The following is a 17,169-nucleotide window of genomic DNA, read 5'->3' on the forward strand; positions in this document are numbered from 1 at the left end:
ACCCTCTCTCTGGCGCCCCTGCTCCACGCTCGGCCCCTCTCGGGCTCCCTCCTGCCGCTGGACTCGGCCGGTGAAGCCCGGGCCACACGGAGTGAGGAGACGCAGGCCGGTGTGTGTGTGGGGGGGGTAGCGGGACCCCCACCCCGGCCCAGCCAGACTTGGAGTTCTGTTGTTTGTTTTGGGGGCCACCCGGTGGTGCTCAGGGATCGCTCCTAGGGCGCCCGGGGCCCGGCTGGTGCCTGCTGGGAGCGAGCTCGGGAGGGTCAGCTGCTTGGGGACCTGTCCCACGGGCCCTCGCGGCCCCCCACGCTCCTGGGTGCTGCCCCTGCTGCGGGGCCCAGTCCCCCCGGCCCCACTGTCTCCGGAGCAGGACCCCGGGTGGCCCCTCACCAGGTTCTCGCTGGTCAGCCGCGAGATCTCCTGCTGGACGCCAAACTCCACCTGGGCCTCGGGCGCGAGCAGCAGCGTCTGGCAGAAGGTCTGCTGCTGCCCGTCCAGCTCCTCCCGCAGCGCCTCCGCCTGCGCCCGCAGCGCCTCCACCTCCCGCGCGTGCTCGCGGCTCTGCTCCTGCAGCTGCGCCTCCAGCAGCCTGCCGGGAGGGGGCGTCAGCGGGGGGCCGGGCGGCCGGACAGACGGGCAGTGCGCGTGCGGGGCAGCCAAGCAGAGGGACAGGGGGCAGCTGCACGGGCCCTCGGCGGGTGGGGGGACAGGGGGCAGCTGCACGGGCCCTCGGCGGGTGGGGGGGCAGGGGCCAGCTGCACGGGCCCTCGGCGGGTGGGGGGACAGGGGGCAGCTGCACGGGGCCCTTGGCGGGTGGGGGGCAGGGGGCAGCTGCACGGGGCTCTTGGCGGGTGGGGGGGGCAGGGGGCAGCTGCACGGGGCCCTCAGCGGGTGCAGGTGGCACTGCTGGGCGGACCCCCGAGCACCCCCCCCTCCGCCCCCACTCCTTCGCTCCTCGGTTCCTGCTGATCTCCAGGCCGGACGCTAGTGTCGAAGGGTCAGATGCCAACAGCAGGAGGAGACTCCTTCCGGCACCGTGGGAGTAAAAGCACCCCCAGTCCCGGCAAGCTCGGGAAAATCTGGGGCCACACGTGTGTTTCCCTGCAGGGGGTTCTCTGCACGGTTTAGGAGGGCGAAGCGTGAGGCCCCTTCTCTGCCACGGACTGTAAGTCGCTCTCTCTGTATGTCACAGAGACCTCAAACACATGTATGCATGCATACATATACATACATGATACCTGTATGCGCATCACATAGACACACACGCATGTACATGGTCGAGACAGACATAAGGACACACACAGAGACTTTCCTCCCCGACAGCACATCTCTCCCGGTGCCCACAGGGCCTTGCCCTGTGCCCGGGGCACTGAGCTGCAGCTGGGCAGCGCCCGGGTCCCAGAAAGCCCCGTTGGCCCCCCGGAAGTGGCACAGTGCCCGAGGCCTGCAGAGCTCGCGGGGCCACAGCTCAGGCCGGCTGCTCCTGGTGGCACCACGCGACTGTTTTCCGGGGTCCAGTCCCCGTCAGGTGTGCGCGGAGCAGGAGGGAGGGCGCGCTCAGCTCCCGACCCTGGCAGCGCGGGAAGGGTGGGGAGTCGCTGCACCCCAGCTGGCCGGGGCTCTCACCCGTCTGTGCAAAGCAATGGGCACGTGGACGCTGCCCCGGGGCTGCCAGCGTGGGCCGAGTGAGCTGTGGCTGGCTGGCCTGCGCCCACCACTGAACCCCAGTTCCACTCCTGGCCTCAACGTGGCCCCAACGTGGCCCCTGGGAGCCACAGCCCTGGGCACGGCAGTGGGAGCTCGAGTGCATGCGCTGTCCCTGCACGCCCGCCCCGCTGGCCCCCGGGGTCCAGTTCAGACTGTGGCGTCAGACGGAACCAGGTTCCAGCCTAAGATCTCCAGGCTGCAAACCCGCACAGCCCGTGTCCCCACCGGAGAGGCGCCATCAAACCGCCCCCCCCCCCAACCCTGCACAGCCCAGAGAGACAGACAGGGGCCAGAGGAGCCGCGAGCAGGCGGGGCAAAGTGGACACCCGGGAGGCGAGGCAGGACGGCAGACATGGGAGAAGCAAGGCAGGGCAGAGTGGACAGGGAGAGCAAGGCAGGGCAGAGTGGACATGGAGAGCAAGGCAGGGCAGAGTGGACAGGGAGAGGTGAGCAGGGCAGAGTGGACAGGGAGAGATGAGCAGGGCAGAGTGGACACGGAGAGGTGAGGCAGGGCAGAGTGGACAGGGAGAGATGAGCAGGGCAGAGTGGACACGGAGAGGCGAGGCAGGGCAGGGTGGACACGGAGAGCAAGGCAGGGCAGAGTGGACACGGAGAGGCGAGGCAGGGCAGACTGGACACAGAGAGCAAGGCAGGGCAGAGTGGACAGGGAGAGAAAGGCAGGGCAGAGTGGACATGAAGAGGTGAGGCAGGGCAGAGTGGACAGGGAGAGGTGAGCAGGGCAGAGTGGACACAGAGAGAGGCGAGGCAGGGCAGAGTGGACAGGGAGAGGTAAGCAGGGCAGAGTGGACACGGAGAAGAAAAGCAGCAGCTGGACCTGGCGACTTGCTTTAGGCCTTGGTAGGCCAGGCCGAGTTCTCCATCTTCATTCAGATAGCCCCAGTCCTCTGTCTTTCTAGAAATAAAGGACAGGAGAAGAAAGAGTGGGAGGCGGGGAAGGAAGGAAGGAAGGAAGGAAGGAAGGAAGGAAGGAAGGAAGGAAGGAAGGAAGGAAGGAAGGAAGGAAGGAAGGAAAAAAGGAGAGGGAGGGAGGGAGGAAGGAAGGATGGACGGAAGGAGGGAAGGAAGGAAGGAAGGAAGGAAGGAAGGAAGGAAGGAAGGAAGGAAGGAAGGAAGGAAGGAAGGAAGGAAGGAAGGAAGGAAGGAGGGAGAGAGGGGGAGGGAAGGGCGTGCAGGCGAGGGGGCAGAGGGCCCACGGGAAGAGGAGGGGAGGCCGGAGCCCCAGTTTGGCGCCTACGGACCTCTCCCACCCAGACTCCGGGTTCCAGCTCGCTGGGAAGTGGGTCCCTGTGGCCCCAAGTGGGCAGGGGGCTGATCTCCCCTTCCTGGGGAGCCCCGGGAGGCGGAAACGGAGAGGAGGGCGGGGCGGGCACTGTGGACCTGGGCCTCAGCGAGGCTGAGGGGAGGACACGGTCTCTCTGACACCGCTGGTGCTTCCTGGGGCAGCGCAGTGACGGGGAGCCCCACAGGCTGGGGGTGCCCGGCCCCACGCGCACCCCCCTCCCCCGACCCTCGGCCCAAGACTCGGCTGTTCCAGGCTTCGCTCCCCCTTGCCTCTATGGGCCCAGGGCGCCCTGCTGAGGACCCCACCAGAGAAGCTTGGGGCCACGTGGGCAGGGCTGAGCCTGTCCCTCGGCCTGCACGGAGGATGGCCACAGGGACTCCGAGGCGCCGCAGTCAGCCTCCAGCAGGGGGCGCGCGTGAGCTGCTGTGCCACACAGGGAGGAAGGGAGCCCCGGGGGAGATGCACAGAATTGTGAAAACTCCGCCAGGCATTGAGGGTGAGGACAAAAGCAGCCCAGTGTCCCCGGGCTCAGGAGTCCAGGCACACGGGGAATTAAAAATAGAAATGCTTGGGGCTGGAGTGACACACAGCGGGTAGGGCGTTTGCCTTGCACACGGCCAACCCGGGTTTGATTCCCAGCATCCCATATGGCCCCCTGAGCACTGCCAGGGGTAGTTCCTGAGTGCAGAGCCAGGAGTGACCCCTGTGCATCGCCGGGTGTGACCGCCCCCCTAATAAAAAGCAAAAAAAAGAAATAGAAATGCTTCCAGGTGAAAGGACCAAATCACACCTGGATCCCTGGAAGGCAGGGCCGGGAGGCAGTGACACCTGGTGGTGAGAGAGGGAACAGCCCCACTGACTCGGCTGTGCCACCTGGTGGTAAGAGAGAACAGACCTGACGACTCGGCAGTGCCCCCTGATGGTGAGAGAGGGAACAGCCCTGCCGACTCGGCAGTGCACCCTAGTGGTGAGACAGGGAACAGTCCAGCCAACTCCAGGGGTCCTTTGCTCCTCAATAAACCCACCTATTCCCTCCTGCGGGACATCCCTGGGCTGGGACTGAGAGAGGCCACTATGGTGGAGGGTGCTACAGGATTTCACGTGTGAAGCCTGACCAGTGACAGCATTGTAAACTGCGGTGCCTAGAATCAAAGTTTTCAGGGAGTAAGAGAAAGGGCCGGGACCTGAGCCGAGGGAGGCAGCTCCAGGGCTGCCTGTGTTCAGCGGGAGGGACTACCTGGGTGGTCTCTCCTGGACCTTCCACGGAACAGCCCAGAATGTAAAGTCATGTTCCTGAGAAGACGGAGGGTGGTGCAGGTGTCCCCTGCCCCACTGTCAGGAAACCATGGCTCGGGGCATTTCTGTGATTGAAAAGGAGTGCGGTGAAGGACCCCTGCTTTTATACGGGGAAGCCTGAGCCCCGCACCTCATAACCTAGACCCCACCGAGGAGCACCTCTAATGTGGCGGGCATCACTCGTCAAGCCAGTGCCACGGGAAGGGGGCACTCTGCCAGGCTGTCGCGGCCCCTGGTCTCACTGAACGCGAAGGGCCTGCCCACATTTCTCTGGGTCAGCCAGAACAGGGTCTCCTGTGGGCCTTGCGAAGGGAAGCGGGGCACCTTGAGCCTTCCCAGGGTGGGGGCGCCCGGAGGTGTGTGCTGCCCCTGGTGCTTATGACCCCGGGGTCCGCCTCCTCTGGGCACCGACAGGGTCCAGCATCAGGGGTCCCCACTCCTGGGTCGGCCTGCCTCGTGCTCTGCGGGTGGCCTGGCCCTCGAGCCTGCACCTGGACCTTCCCTGGGAAGTGAGAGCTGGGGGTGCAGAGGGCGATGAGTATCTACAGGCATGCCATGAACCAGGGTGCGAGGGGGCTGTCAGACGGCGGGGCTGCAGGTGGGCACACACATCCGTTTCCTCTTCCTCTGGCCCTTCCCACTCCCACCATGCTGGGATGCCCGGGTCCGGGGGATGGTCGCGGGGCCCAGTGCATGCCAGGCCTCCTGCTGCAGGCCGAGTGCTTCCAGACGGTCAGCACTGAGGGCTGGTGAGTGGGGCGTGTTCTGGGCGCCCTAACCTGGGGGCTGTGATTTCCGGCACCAAGTGCTGCCCCAGGCATGCCGGATGTGGCTTGGGTGAGTCGTGTGGGGACAGGGAGACCCTCCAGAGTCCCACCGAGGAGGTCCCCCGTACCCCATGGATGAGCAGAGCAGAGCAGAGCCCGCCCCTTGACCCCTGTCCCCTCACAGACACCCCACAGCAGCTGAGGATGCTTCTTCCCCCACCCCTGCCCTGGGCGGCCATCAGGGTGCTAGGGCACGGTCATCCCCGTTTCCTTCCCGCCCAGCAGCCACTCTCTGTGCCCAGGGGGTCCTGATCCGGGACCTGATGGGAGGGGAGGGGCTGTAAGGGTTTGCTGGGGTGGTCTCCAGACTCAGTAAAATTGGGGCAGGGGATGGGGGGCAAAGGTGCATGTCCCCGGTCACCCCTGGGACTTGGATCTCCCTCCTGAGTGCCCAGTGGGAGACTCTCTTCTCTCACCCCCTCTCCCCTCCCCACAGCTCCAAACCGGCTCCCCGGGCTAGGCCCGCCCCGGGCAGGGCTGGCACGGCTGGAGGAGATTCGAGTGGGTTCTGGAATGGGGGAGAAGGGGCCGGCACCCTACACACGCCCCCCTCTTTCCTTTCTCTCCTCTTCCTTTCTATTCTTTTAACGCCAACCGGGCTCTTTTTCTTGCCAGTCTCATGCCTTATCTTCCCTCTAGATAACGGAAACCGACAGAATCGTAACTCCACTCCCAGTGCTGAAAGATCGCCCTTCACTTCCTTCTCTCCCTCCTTTTGGGAGAGAAACTTTATGTCTCTTGAAATAAACGGTGTTTCCTCTTGGGGACCCACTAACACACAGTATCCATTGAGTCACCCAGGCAGGAGGCCAGAGGCAGCCCGGTGCAGGAGTGGGGCCTCCTGGACTCTCCCCTGACAGGTGCAGACCAGCTGCACGCCCACCTGCTCTGCCCAACCCCACCAGGGGCAAGTGCTGGAAGGCTGGAGACCAGAGCGCCCTCTGCAGGCAACGGCGCGGCTGCCCCAGCGCCACCTGCTGGCATGTCCTGGAACTGCACACTCTTTTCAGCCACTGAAGGCTGCAGGGAAGAGGTGGGTCCTGATGCTGCATGGTGTCAGTGTCCAGCCCTGACTCTCCCCCAATGTCCAGCCCTAGCTCTCCCCCAGAGTCCAGTGTCCAGCCCTGACTCTCCCCCAGAGTCCAGTGTCCAGCCCTGACTCTCCCCCAGAGCCCAGTGTCCAGCCCTGACTCTACCCCAGAGTCCAGTGTCCAGCCCTGACTCTACCCCAGAGTCCAGTGTCCAGCCCTGACTCTCCCCCAGAGTCCAGTGTCCAGCCCTGACTCTCCCCCAGAGTCCAGTGTCCAGCCCTAACTCTCCCCCAGAGTCCAATGTCCAGCTCTGACTTTCCCCTGTGCCCAGAGTCCGGCCCTGACTCCCCCGTTTCCAGCGTCCAGTCCTGACTCTCCCCATGTCCAGCCCTGACTCTCCCCTGTGCCCAGCGTCCAGCCCTGGCTCTCTGGGTGTGGCCCCCTGCCCCTGCGGGAGTCCCTGCCTCGCACCTGCACATCCCCTAGCCCAGCCCTGGTGCCGTTTCCTCTCAACACTGGGGAACAGAGCCGTCGGCTGTGAGGGTCTCTGGAGGGCGGGAGGGAGGGATCACAGCCAATGTGAGGCCCACCTCCCTCGGTCGGCCAGGCCCCTGAGGGTCGGCTTCCCAGCAGCCCGTGCCCGTCTCGGCTCCCCCTGCTGGGTGCAGGGCTGCCGGCTCCCCACGCCGAGGGGCTGCTGCCCTGGCCCTGGGCAGTGGGGCCTGGTGGCCTTCCTGAGAGGACCGCTCGGCTGGCGGCCCCTCCAAGGCGGGGTCCTGCAGCGTCGGGGTTACCTGTTGGTCTGGCAGACCCCGTGATAGGCCTCGATGGCGTCCTCCTGGTCCACGTGCTTCTCGCTGTTGGGCCAGCTCGTCCTGGCATTGATGTCCTGGGAGGGTGGGCGGGAAGAACAGCCCATGTCACGCATGAGGCCGCCGCAGTGGCCGCGTGGACGCCAGGGTGGGGATGCCCTGGACGCGAGTGTTCAAATCCGAGCAGGAAGGGGACTGCGGCGGCCACAGTGAGGCCAGAGAGACAGTGCATCAGGGAGGGTGCCTGCCCCGCATGTGGCTGACCCAGATTGGATCCCCAATATCCCAGATGGTCTCCCAAGCACCCCCAGGAGTGGCCCCCGAGCACAGGGCCAGGAGTAAGCCCTGAGCACGGCCAGGTGTGGCCCCCAAACCCCCACTCCCAAAAAACAGATGGGAAGGATCCAGAATGATGAGGCGTCGAGCCTGGAGTGTCTGGGGGACAGGGCAGGGACAGAGCCCAGGGACCAGGGGACATCCCACTTGCTGAGGACATGGTGAAAACTGGATAAATATATATATATATATATATATATATATATATATGTATATATAGCTTTTGGAGGTCACACCTGGTGATGCTCAGAGGTTACTCCTGGCTCATGCACTCAGGAATTACTCCCGGCAGTGCTCAGGGGACTGTATAGTTGCTGGGGATCAAACTCGGGTCATCCGCGTGCAAGGCAAATGCCCTCCCCGCTGTGCTATTGCTGCAGCCCCCCAAACTGGCCATCTCTGGACTCCTCCACCCTCATCCCTGTCCCCCACCCCTCATGCCACCTGCGGGCAGTGCCCTGGGCGAGGCCAGAGTGAGCCTCTGCTTCACAACCTCGGAAGGGAAAACATCAGGACAGGCGTCAGGCCGGACCTGCCCCCGGGACGCGGGGAGAGGCTTCTCCGCCTCGGGGACAGTGAATAACAGGGCAAGCATGAGGTTAAGAGGGAAGTTAAGGGAGGCCCAGCGGGCCGTGACCCTGTTTGGTCCTGTCCCTTTTGGACGAGAACCATTGGAGTAACCTTGGAAGGTTCTAGAAATTTCTGGCAAAGTCTTTCGTGGTCATGCTGAGTTGGGGGGGGGGGGGGGCGGCAGCCACTGCTCTGCTCTAGTTCCGAGGAGGCGAGAGGCAAAGATTCCCCTGTGGTGTGAGACCCGCGTGAGGAGGCCCTCGGGCCCCGCGCTGGCCCCGGCCCTCACCGTGCCCTTGCCGGCCAGCCGGCGCTGGTCGGCGCTGACGATCTGGGTCCTCAGGATGAGCACCTCCTCCTTGCGCACCTCCAGCTCCTCGTGCGCCAGCCTGAGCTGGCTGAGCAGCAGGCTGTAGCCGTCGGGGGAGCCGGGCGGGGGGCTGCCCTGCGCGTGGTCGGCCAGCGCCTTCCTCAGCTCGTTCAGGTCGTTCTTCAGCTTCTTGTTCTCCGACTCCAGCTCCTGCCTCTGGAGGGGGGAGCCCAAGCGTTGCGCCCGTTACCCCCGGCCCTCGGGAGGAGCCCCGGCGCCTCCCCTGATGGCAGCAGGGGACAAGGCCCCGCAGCCTGACCCGGGCGCTGGACAGGAGTCCTCAGGGTGGGGCGGGAAACGGTGCCCGGTGTCCCTCCCTGCAGACGCAGAAGCACGTGAGGAGACGACCGTCCTGCAGAAACAGACGGCCTGGCGGGGGTCAGGAGGGTGCCCAGGCCGCAGGGAGTGTCCGAGGGAGCGGAGGGCCTGTATGCTGCCTCGTGAGTGACCTGGCCAGTGTCCCCTGTCGGGGAGCGTGCCACACTCCGGAGGGCAGCACTGGGCAGGGGCTGGCCCCCTCCCCCCTGAGCCTGAGGTATTTCAGGGGCGGCTCCCGTCTGCTGAGGGCCGAGAGCTGCAGCCCAGGGCGGGAGCCAGTTCTAAGGAGCCCGCGGGGGGCAGCCCTGGGGCTGGTGCATGCGGGCGGCTCCTCCGGGCACCACGTGCTGCTGGACACAAGCAGGACCGAGCCCCTTGCAGAGGCGAGAAGGACCAGCTGGGGGACCAGTGCTCAGGGAGTCATTCCTCGGCGAGGCCTGGGCTGGAGCTTCCGCCCACCCTGCGCTCTGGGGCGCCCGGGCCCGGCCTCTCCCCGGCTGGGGCCCGTCTGCGTCCTTCCTGATGGGCCGGCAGCGAGCCAAGGGCGGGACCTGCGCTCACGACTGAGCGGGCCCCGAAAGGGAACTCCCTCGTGTGCGACTGAGGGTGACCCCCAAGAGGGTGACCCCGAGACTCCCGGAGCACCAGGCTCCGGGTCTGGCCTGTGAGGTGGGGGTGAGCCCCAGCTGGGGTGGACAAGGGGCTCAACCGTGGGGCTCTGGCCCCGTCTGCAGAGACGGGCAGGGCTGGGTGTGGGGGACCCCTGGGCCTCATGTCCAGCGCTGGGGGCTCAGCTCTCATCAGCGCGCGCCCGGCTGTGCGCCCACACCCGCCTCTCCCCCGAGGGCGCAGGGCCCCCGCCTCCCGAGAGCAGGCAGCACGCCCTCACCTTCAGACTGTTGTAGGCCAGATCCTCGTCCTGGGCCAAGTCCGCCTCGTTCTTGGCTGGTTCCACCTGCGCGGAGACGCGGGGGAAGGTGAGCGGGCTACGGGGACCTGCCCCACAGACGGTGCTCCGAGACACCGCCAGAAGCCTGTACCCGCACTGCCTCCACACACATACACCCCCGCACACCTGGCCAGAGACACACCCCCCACACTCCTTACCAGAGGTACATCCCACACACACCTGACCAGAAACACACACACCACACACACACACACCCCCCCCCGACACCTGACCAGAGACACACACCCTCACACTCCCTACCAGAGGTACATCCCACACACACCTGACCAGAAACACACACACCACATACACACATACACCCCCCGCACACCTGGCCAGAGACACACACACCCACACTCCTTACCAGAGAGGTACACCCCACACACACCTGACCAGAAACACACATACCACATACACACATACACCCCCGCACACCTGGCCAGAGACACACACCCCCACACTCCTTACCAAAGGTACATCCCACATACACACATACACCCCCGCACACCTGGCCAGAAACACACACACCACATACACACATACACCCCCCGCACACCTGGCCAGAGACACACACACCCACACTCCTTACCAGAGAGGTACACCCCACACACACCTGACCAGAAACACACATACCACATACACACATACACCCCCGCACACCTGGCCAGAGACACACACCCCCACACTCCTTACCAAAGGTACATCCCACATACACACATACACCCCCGCACACCTGGCCAGAAACACACACACCACATACACACATACACCCCCCGCACACCTGGCCAGAGACACACACACCCACACTCCTTACCAGAGGTACACCCCACACACACCTGACCAGAAACACACACACCACATACACCCCACATACACACACCTGACCAGAGACACAGACCCCCACACTCCTTACCAGAGAGGTATACCCCACATACACACATACACCCCCTGACACACACACCTGACCAGAGACACACACCCCACATGCACACATACACCCCCCGCACACCTGACCAGACACCCCCCCACTCCTTACCAGAGGTACACCCACATACACACATACACCCCCCCCACACACCTGACCAGAGACACACACCCCACATACACCCCACATACACACACCTGACCAGAAACACACCCCACATACACCCATACACCCCACACACACCTGACCGTAAACACACATCCCACATACACACATACACCCCACATACACATACCTGACCATAAACACACATCCCACATACACACATACACCCCACATACACATACCTGACCATAAACACACATCCCACATACACATATACACCCCCTTCCACACACAAGCACCTGACCAGAGACATACGCCCCACATATACACATGCATACACACACACACACACACACACACACACCCTGACCAGAGATACCACATACACATATACCTCACATACCCACTCCTGACCAGTGACACACACACGCACACATACACACATGCAGACACACACACGTACACATGCAGACACACACATATGTACACACCCCTGACGAGACACACAAGCACACACATACACCTGACCAGAAACATACAAATATGCACACATACACGTACACACATACATACATCCCTGACTAAACACATACATACCCCCCGAGCAGAGACACACATGGGTACATCCACCCCGTCCGAAGGCCAGAGCCACCTTCTATTGCAGCCTGCAGCTCTGGTCCCACACAGCAATCATCACTGACCCTGCCCGCCTCAGCCCTGCATACTGCCAGTCACACGGGTCCCACCAACATCCACATGTGTGTGGGTGTTAGAGTGACACCCCAAAGAGATACATGCCGGCCCCAAACGCCAGTCCCTGCAAATGGCACTTCTCAGTGGAAATGGTTAGTCTGGTCAGTGCGACCCAGGGGTGAGGCGGGCAGAGAGAGGGGCCGGGGAGGGCCGGGGACAGGGAGGGGACACACCCCGCATGGGGCAGCTCAGGCCCCAGACAGGATCCACGCTCTGGCCCGTGTCCTGAGCAGCCTGGACTCTGCTGGAGGGGCCGTGCGCCCCCTGCAGCCACGGGGGCACACGCCCGGCTGCATCCCGGGGGCTTGTCCCTGCAGGCACTCTCTGCCCCCAGCAGTGCTCTCGGGACGGACACTGCATCCCTGCAACGCCCGGCACCAGCGGGGGGTGGGGGGTGGAGCAGAGTGCCCACCGGGTCCCTGAGATGAGGCGATGTGTGCGGGACACCTGCGGGGTCCTTTCCAGACCTGGGGGCAGACACACACGGGGCGGGGGGGGCGGATTGTATCACACTGGGGGGAAACAGACTCAACTGAGGCCAGATGCAGGTTCTGGAAGTGCGGCCATGGGAGCCTGCCTTGCACTAGCTGGCCTGTGGCTCCCCACACGGCCCCCTGAGGAGACCCTCAGCGCTGCCGGTGTGGCCCCCAGACCAAACCAAACTCAGGGGCGGCCCAGCTCCCTCTTGCTGCCCGCTGCCGTTTCACTCAACCCCAGTGGAGACCCTCCGCCCAATCAGGGGGGGGCCCTGCTCTGCACAGCGCGGGGAGGGGCCCTGTGGCGTGAGCCCCGGTGGGGGGGGGGGCTGTCCCTGAAGCCCACCCCGATCCCAGCCCGCACCTGGGCCTTCTGGCTGTCCTGCTGCTCTCGCTTCTCCAGCTGCGCCTGCAGCTTCTTCCGCTCCTGCTCCAGCTCCCGCACCCTCTTCTGCAGCTTCAGGAAGACGGTCAGGTCCATGGCCGCCTTCTCCAGGCCGGCCTCCTGCAGAGCAGGGCAGCGGGTCAGGCACCAGTCGCCCGGGGGACACCCAGGTGGCCCTGTCCCAAGGAACCCGCTTCTCTCCCGTCTACAGCACAGCTCACTTTGCATTTTTTCTGCTTCCTTTCTCTTTGCCTTTCCACCAACAACCATTTCTCATCTCAAAGGTCGTGGGTCAGGCTTACTTTACCTCACACCATGTAAACATAAAGCCCAAATGAACACACATCTCATGCGGTACTGTGGTCCAAGTGAACACATGATCCACATGATCTTGTGGTCCAAATGAACATGCAGCCCATGCAAACACAGTGCATGTGATCCTTTGGTCCACATGAACACAGTTCACATGATCCCATGTTCCATGTGAATACACAGTCCATATAGACACAGTCCACATGACCCTGTGGTGTACGTAAACAGAGTCCACGTGATCCTGTGGGGCCATGTGAATACACAGTCCATGGGATCCTGTGGTCCAAGTAAACACACAGTACAGGTAGTCCTGTCGCCAATGAGACAATGCGGTTCATGTGAATACTGTGCATGTGTGGCTGTAGCCCATGTAAACGTGCAGTTCATGTGAACACACGGTCCACGAGATCCTCTGGTCCAAGTGAACACACAGTCCACGTGATCTTGTGGCTCAGGTGAACATACAGTCCACGTGATCCTGCAGTCCATATGAACATGCAGTCCCTGTGAATGAATACACAGCCCACATGATCCCGTGGTCCAGGTGCTCACACAGTCCATGAGAAGCAGCTCACATGAGCAAACAGTCCGTGTGATCCGGGGCCCTGGGGAAAATTCGCTCCATACAAACATGCAGTTCACGGGCTCAGCATGCTCCGCTCCCCACCCCCAGCGGCGGGTCGGCCTTGGCAGGGAGCAGCCCCCGGCCACGCGCCTGCCGTCCTCACCTCCACCTGCTGGAGGGCGTCCTCCGTGTCTCCGACCTCGGACGTGGAGATGGACGGGTTGTTGGAGTCGGATTCCAAGCTGCTTTGGTTGGACGGGTTCCGCCGATGGCCTGGGGTTTGCTGTCGAGGGGGAAGCGGAAAACGTCACGAATATCTGAGTGCCAGAACAACCCCTCTCCGGGCCAGCAGCCGGCTTCGGTGTCATCTCCCACACAGGAGTCACTTGCCGAGTGGCCGAGCCCCTGCGTGGGCAAGCTCACCGGCAGCGAGCTCTGACCTCAGCCTTCTCCTCGGGGAGACGGGGAGGGTCTTCCCGCGGAGGGAGGGTCCTGGCCCCGCCCCGCAGAGCATCCTGCCGGAACGTTCCTGTCTCCCTGTGCCCCGAGGCCAGTGTGCACGCCACAGACGTTTACAGAAACAACACATGGGAAATGGGCCCCGCGCACACCTCTGTCCCCAGGAGTGTGAAACCACCCCCGAGTGGGGACACACTGTCTGGTCACTGAGAGCAGAGGCCGGGGGCACTGAGGGGCGCCTCTCCTGGAAGGGGCCTTAGCCCAAGCCCGTTTGGGAGCCTATGCTTATACTGTTCATTTAAAAACACCTCCCCCTTCTGGAGGGACAGTCCAGCGGGGAGGGCGTCTACCAGGCACGCGGCTGACCCGGGTTTGATCCCCGGCATCCCTCGTGGCTCCCAGAGCCCGCCAGGAGTAATTCCTGAGTGCAGAGCCAGGAGGAACCCCTGAGCACTGCTGTGGTGTGACCCCTCCCAAGCCACCTCCCTGCCTCCTTGCATCTGATTTGGATTTGAGATTGGAAACTGAATCTTGGGAGAAATTTTTCAAGTTCCGCCTCTGCTCTAATCCGGCCCTCTCTTCCTGGTTTCTCTGCACAGAGGCCTGTCTGCGTGTGCATTTCTGGAGGCACCTGCTGAGACGGGGTACGAAAAGCACTTCCTATGCGTACCGCCTTTGATCTAAGAGCAGGAGAACGGGCCAGGCCCCCCGCACCCACACTGCCCGCCCCCTCTCGCCCCCACCCTCCAGAGGCCCCTTCTCCCGCAAGCACTAACATCAAAGCCGGGATTCGAACTCCCATACCTCTGTATCATCTCCACCCGGGTCTTTCCCAGGAGGGGAAACCAGAGACAAGGCTTAGGCTCGGGCTGTACCTCCCACTAACTCCTCAGCCGCCTTAGAAGACCCCGGGAGGGAGACGCGCTGCTGAGAACGAATCAGCACCCAACAACTCCCCACCAGGGCGATGGAGGGACAGGCGGGTCCGCTCCTTGCCTTGATGATGGTCATCTCGTCCCGCAGGCTGTCGTATCTTTGCTCCAGCCGCGAGTACTCCTTCACGAGGTTCTGGTAGCGGGCTCGCTCCTCCTCCAGCTCCTTGGCCGCCAGGGCCTCTCCCCGGGCGGAGTCACGGGCAGCCTGGTCTGGAGGGCGGGCGAGAGCAGGGCGCTGGGCCAGGCGTGGCGGGCTCGGGCTCCCGCGGGGCGTGGGTGGGGGAGACGGAGCCGAACTGCTCTCTAGGGCCCACAGGGCGACAGGCCGCCCAGAGCCCGGGCCCACCTGGCCACAGGGGCATCCCGGGCTGCGCCCGGCCTGTGCCACTGTCTCTCCCGTCCCAGCCACATCTCTTGGGGCGTGCGGGGAGGGCAGATGGAAGGAGACCACCCGAGCGGGGACAGTCAGGCTGGTCGGGGTGAGGGTCCGGGGCACCAAGCGCCTCTCCCACCTCCACCGGGCGCAGAGCAATGGGAAAGGGCCCTGCAAGGGGCCAGTTTTGGGCCCCCCAAAGCCCAGACCTCGAGCTGGTGGGCTCGGGGTGGGGAAGTGGGGAGGGGGCAGGCAGCCAGGTGAGGAGAAGGGGTGAGGGTGCCTGGGAGACGGGGGCGGGGAGCTGACTCCAGAGCAAAGCTTCACGGGGACGGGGTGGCCCTCAGGGGCCTGGGCGGCCGCACCCAGCCAGGGCCACCACCCTGAAGTGCCCCGCCAGGCGCTCCCGGGGGTGCCGGAGCCCTCACTGCTGCCCGGAGGAGGGGGCCGGCCTGCCCGTTGGCAGGACGGATGAAGAACGGGAGGGGGGAGGCTGATGGTGGGGTGGGGAGCTCCCGAGTCCAAGCCCCCCACGGCCCTCTGACCCCAAGTCCAGCACCCGGCACTGCCCCTCCGGCGGGGACGGTGAGTCTGGGCAGGGCCCCTCATGGCCCGGGGCCCAGCAGCTCGGCCCGGTGGGGGTCACCCCACTCTCGGCGCGGGCGGGCGGGACGTTTAGGTCGGGCTCACCTGTGGACTGGTGACGGATCTGGAGGTTGAGCTGCTCCTTCTCGTCCTTCAGGAGCGCGTTCTCCTGCTCCAGCTCGGCCACGCGCTAGGGGGGGAGGGCAGCAGACACGGGTCTCTTCCGAGGGCCCGAGGCTCCCCCCAAGGCCCGGCCCCCCTCCCCGTGACGCACACACGGTCTTTGCGTTCAAGATGGAATGGGCGCAAGCTGCTGTCACGTCCAGGGGGACGGGGTGGGTGGAAGGGAAACGCCCCACGAGTGAGACCGAGGGGTCCGGGTGCCCCGGGCATCTTCCCCCCCAATCCCCAGGCTCTCGCTCCTCACGCCCAGCCCCGCCGACTGAGAGCTTCACGGCTGGGGCCACCCACGGGAAACCCTGGGTTGTCAGGGGTCTGACATGACTTCCACAAAAGAAGCGGAGTGGGGGTAGGGGAGAGGTGGGGCGGGCCGAAGAGGCAAGGTAATTAAAAAAAACAAAAGAGGAGGGGGCTGGAGCAGTAGCACAGCTGGTAAGGTGTTTGCCTTGCAAGCAGCCAACCCGGGTTCGATTCCCAGCATCCCATATGGTCCCCTGAGCACCGCCAGGGGTAATTCCTGAGTGCATGAGCCAGGAATGAGACCCCTGTGCATCGCCAGGTATGACCCAAAAAGCAAAAAAAAAAAAAAAAAAAAAAAAAAAAAGAGGAGAAAGGAAACAGAAATTTGGGAAGAAGGCCTGGTCAAAGGAGAATTATAACAGAGCGAGGGGGTGTCTATTTTCAAAATCGTGATTTTCCGGGGCTGGAGCAGGGAGGCATGTCTGCTCTGCACGGCACCCCAGAGGGTCCCCCAGCCCTGCCGGGAGTGACCCCTGAGCACTGCTGAACACAGCTGCACAGAGTTTAGAAAGAAATGACCCAGACGTGGTTGAGAGGTTGCAGAGGACTGGCCACCCTGCAGGGGGACGGGAACCGGGTCTACTCTCCGACAGAGGCAACCGCAATGGCCCCGCTGTGCTTCCTGGCAGCCCCCGAGCCCCCCCCCCGCCCCCCGCCCTGTGCTGCCCAGAGCCAGGGTGAGCTGCGCCGTGCCCCCACCCCGCACTGGATGGCAAGGTGAAGGCTCGAGTGGCCCCCACTCAGCGCCGGCCCGAACACGGGTCTGTTACTCTCCCCCGAGCCCCTGCAGCTCCCCGAAGAGGAGGGACGCCCGGTGCTCCCCTCTCTGAGGCGGCCCCAGTGGGGCACAGAGGAGACGCAGGTGCTGAGGGTGGGAATTGGGGGTTCGATGCAAAGGAGGCTCAGGGCGGGGTGCGGGAGCACGGGACAGCACCAAGCCGGGGTCTCCGCCTTGCCACTGTCGCAGCCTCCTGGGCGGTGGTCTGGGAGGTGCGGCGGGCGGGTGCTGGGGCCCTCACAGGGAAGGGCGCGCTCTATGGCCCCGCCCCTCCCGCTCCCTGGAGGAAGCCCCCCCACCATACAGGTCAGCTGATGTGACACGGGCACCAGGGAAGGACGGGAGAGTGACCCAAGGCCCGTCGCTCCCGGGACGTCTGCAGGTGGACCCGGATCTGCAGACAGCGGCAGAGAAAGCAAGGAGGGGTCCCTTGCAGACCCCCTCCACCTCCCCGCCGTGTACCATGGATCCCGAAGCCGCCGAGAGCACATCCCCGAGTCTCTGCCCCTCACCCTTGCC

At 64.0% G+C, this 17,169-nt stretch overlaps 1 protein-coding gene across 2 annotated transcripts in view; it reads right to left on the reverse strand.

Moving 5' to 3' along the window:
- The window catches only part of MYO5B (myosin VB), a 187,438-nt gene that overhangs the window by 12,031 nt on the left and 158,238 nt on the right, over positions 1–17,169 (reverse strand). The window contains exons 23-31 of one of the 2 annotated variants that reach the window (XM_055126081.1): positions 15,498–15,582; positions 14,496–14,644; positions 13,204–13,323; positions 12,143–12,283; positions 9,460–9,525; positions 8,172–8,408; positions 6,959–7,053; positions 2,543–2,620; positions 391–589 (exon numbers count right to left, since the gene is read on the reverse strand). In XM_055126081.1, the coding sequence (XP_054982056.1) occupies positions 391–589; positions 2,543–2,620; positions 6,959–7,053; positions 8,172–8,408; positions 9,460–9,525; positions 12,143–12,283; positions 13,204–13,323; positions 14,496–14,644; positions 15,498–15,582 (1,170 nt within the window). The remainder of the gene's footprint in view (positions 1–390; positions 590–2,542; positions 2,621–6,958; positions 7,054–8,171; positions 8,409–9,459; positions 9,526–12,142; positions 12,284–13,203; positions 13,324–14,495; positions 14,645–15,497; positions 15,583–17,169) is intronic. The other variant, XM_055126082.1, reaches the window with a different exon arrangement.

Source organism: Sorex araneus, chromosome 2, assembly GCF_027595985.1.
Source record: "Sorex araneus isolate mSorAra2 chromosome 2, mSorAra2.pri, whole genome shotgun sequence".
In the NCBI taxonomy this organism is placed as follows: Eukaryota; Metazoa; Chordata; class Mammalia; order Eulipotyphla; family Soricidae; genus Sorex; species Sorex araneus.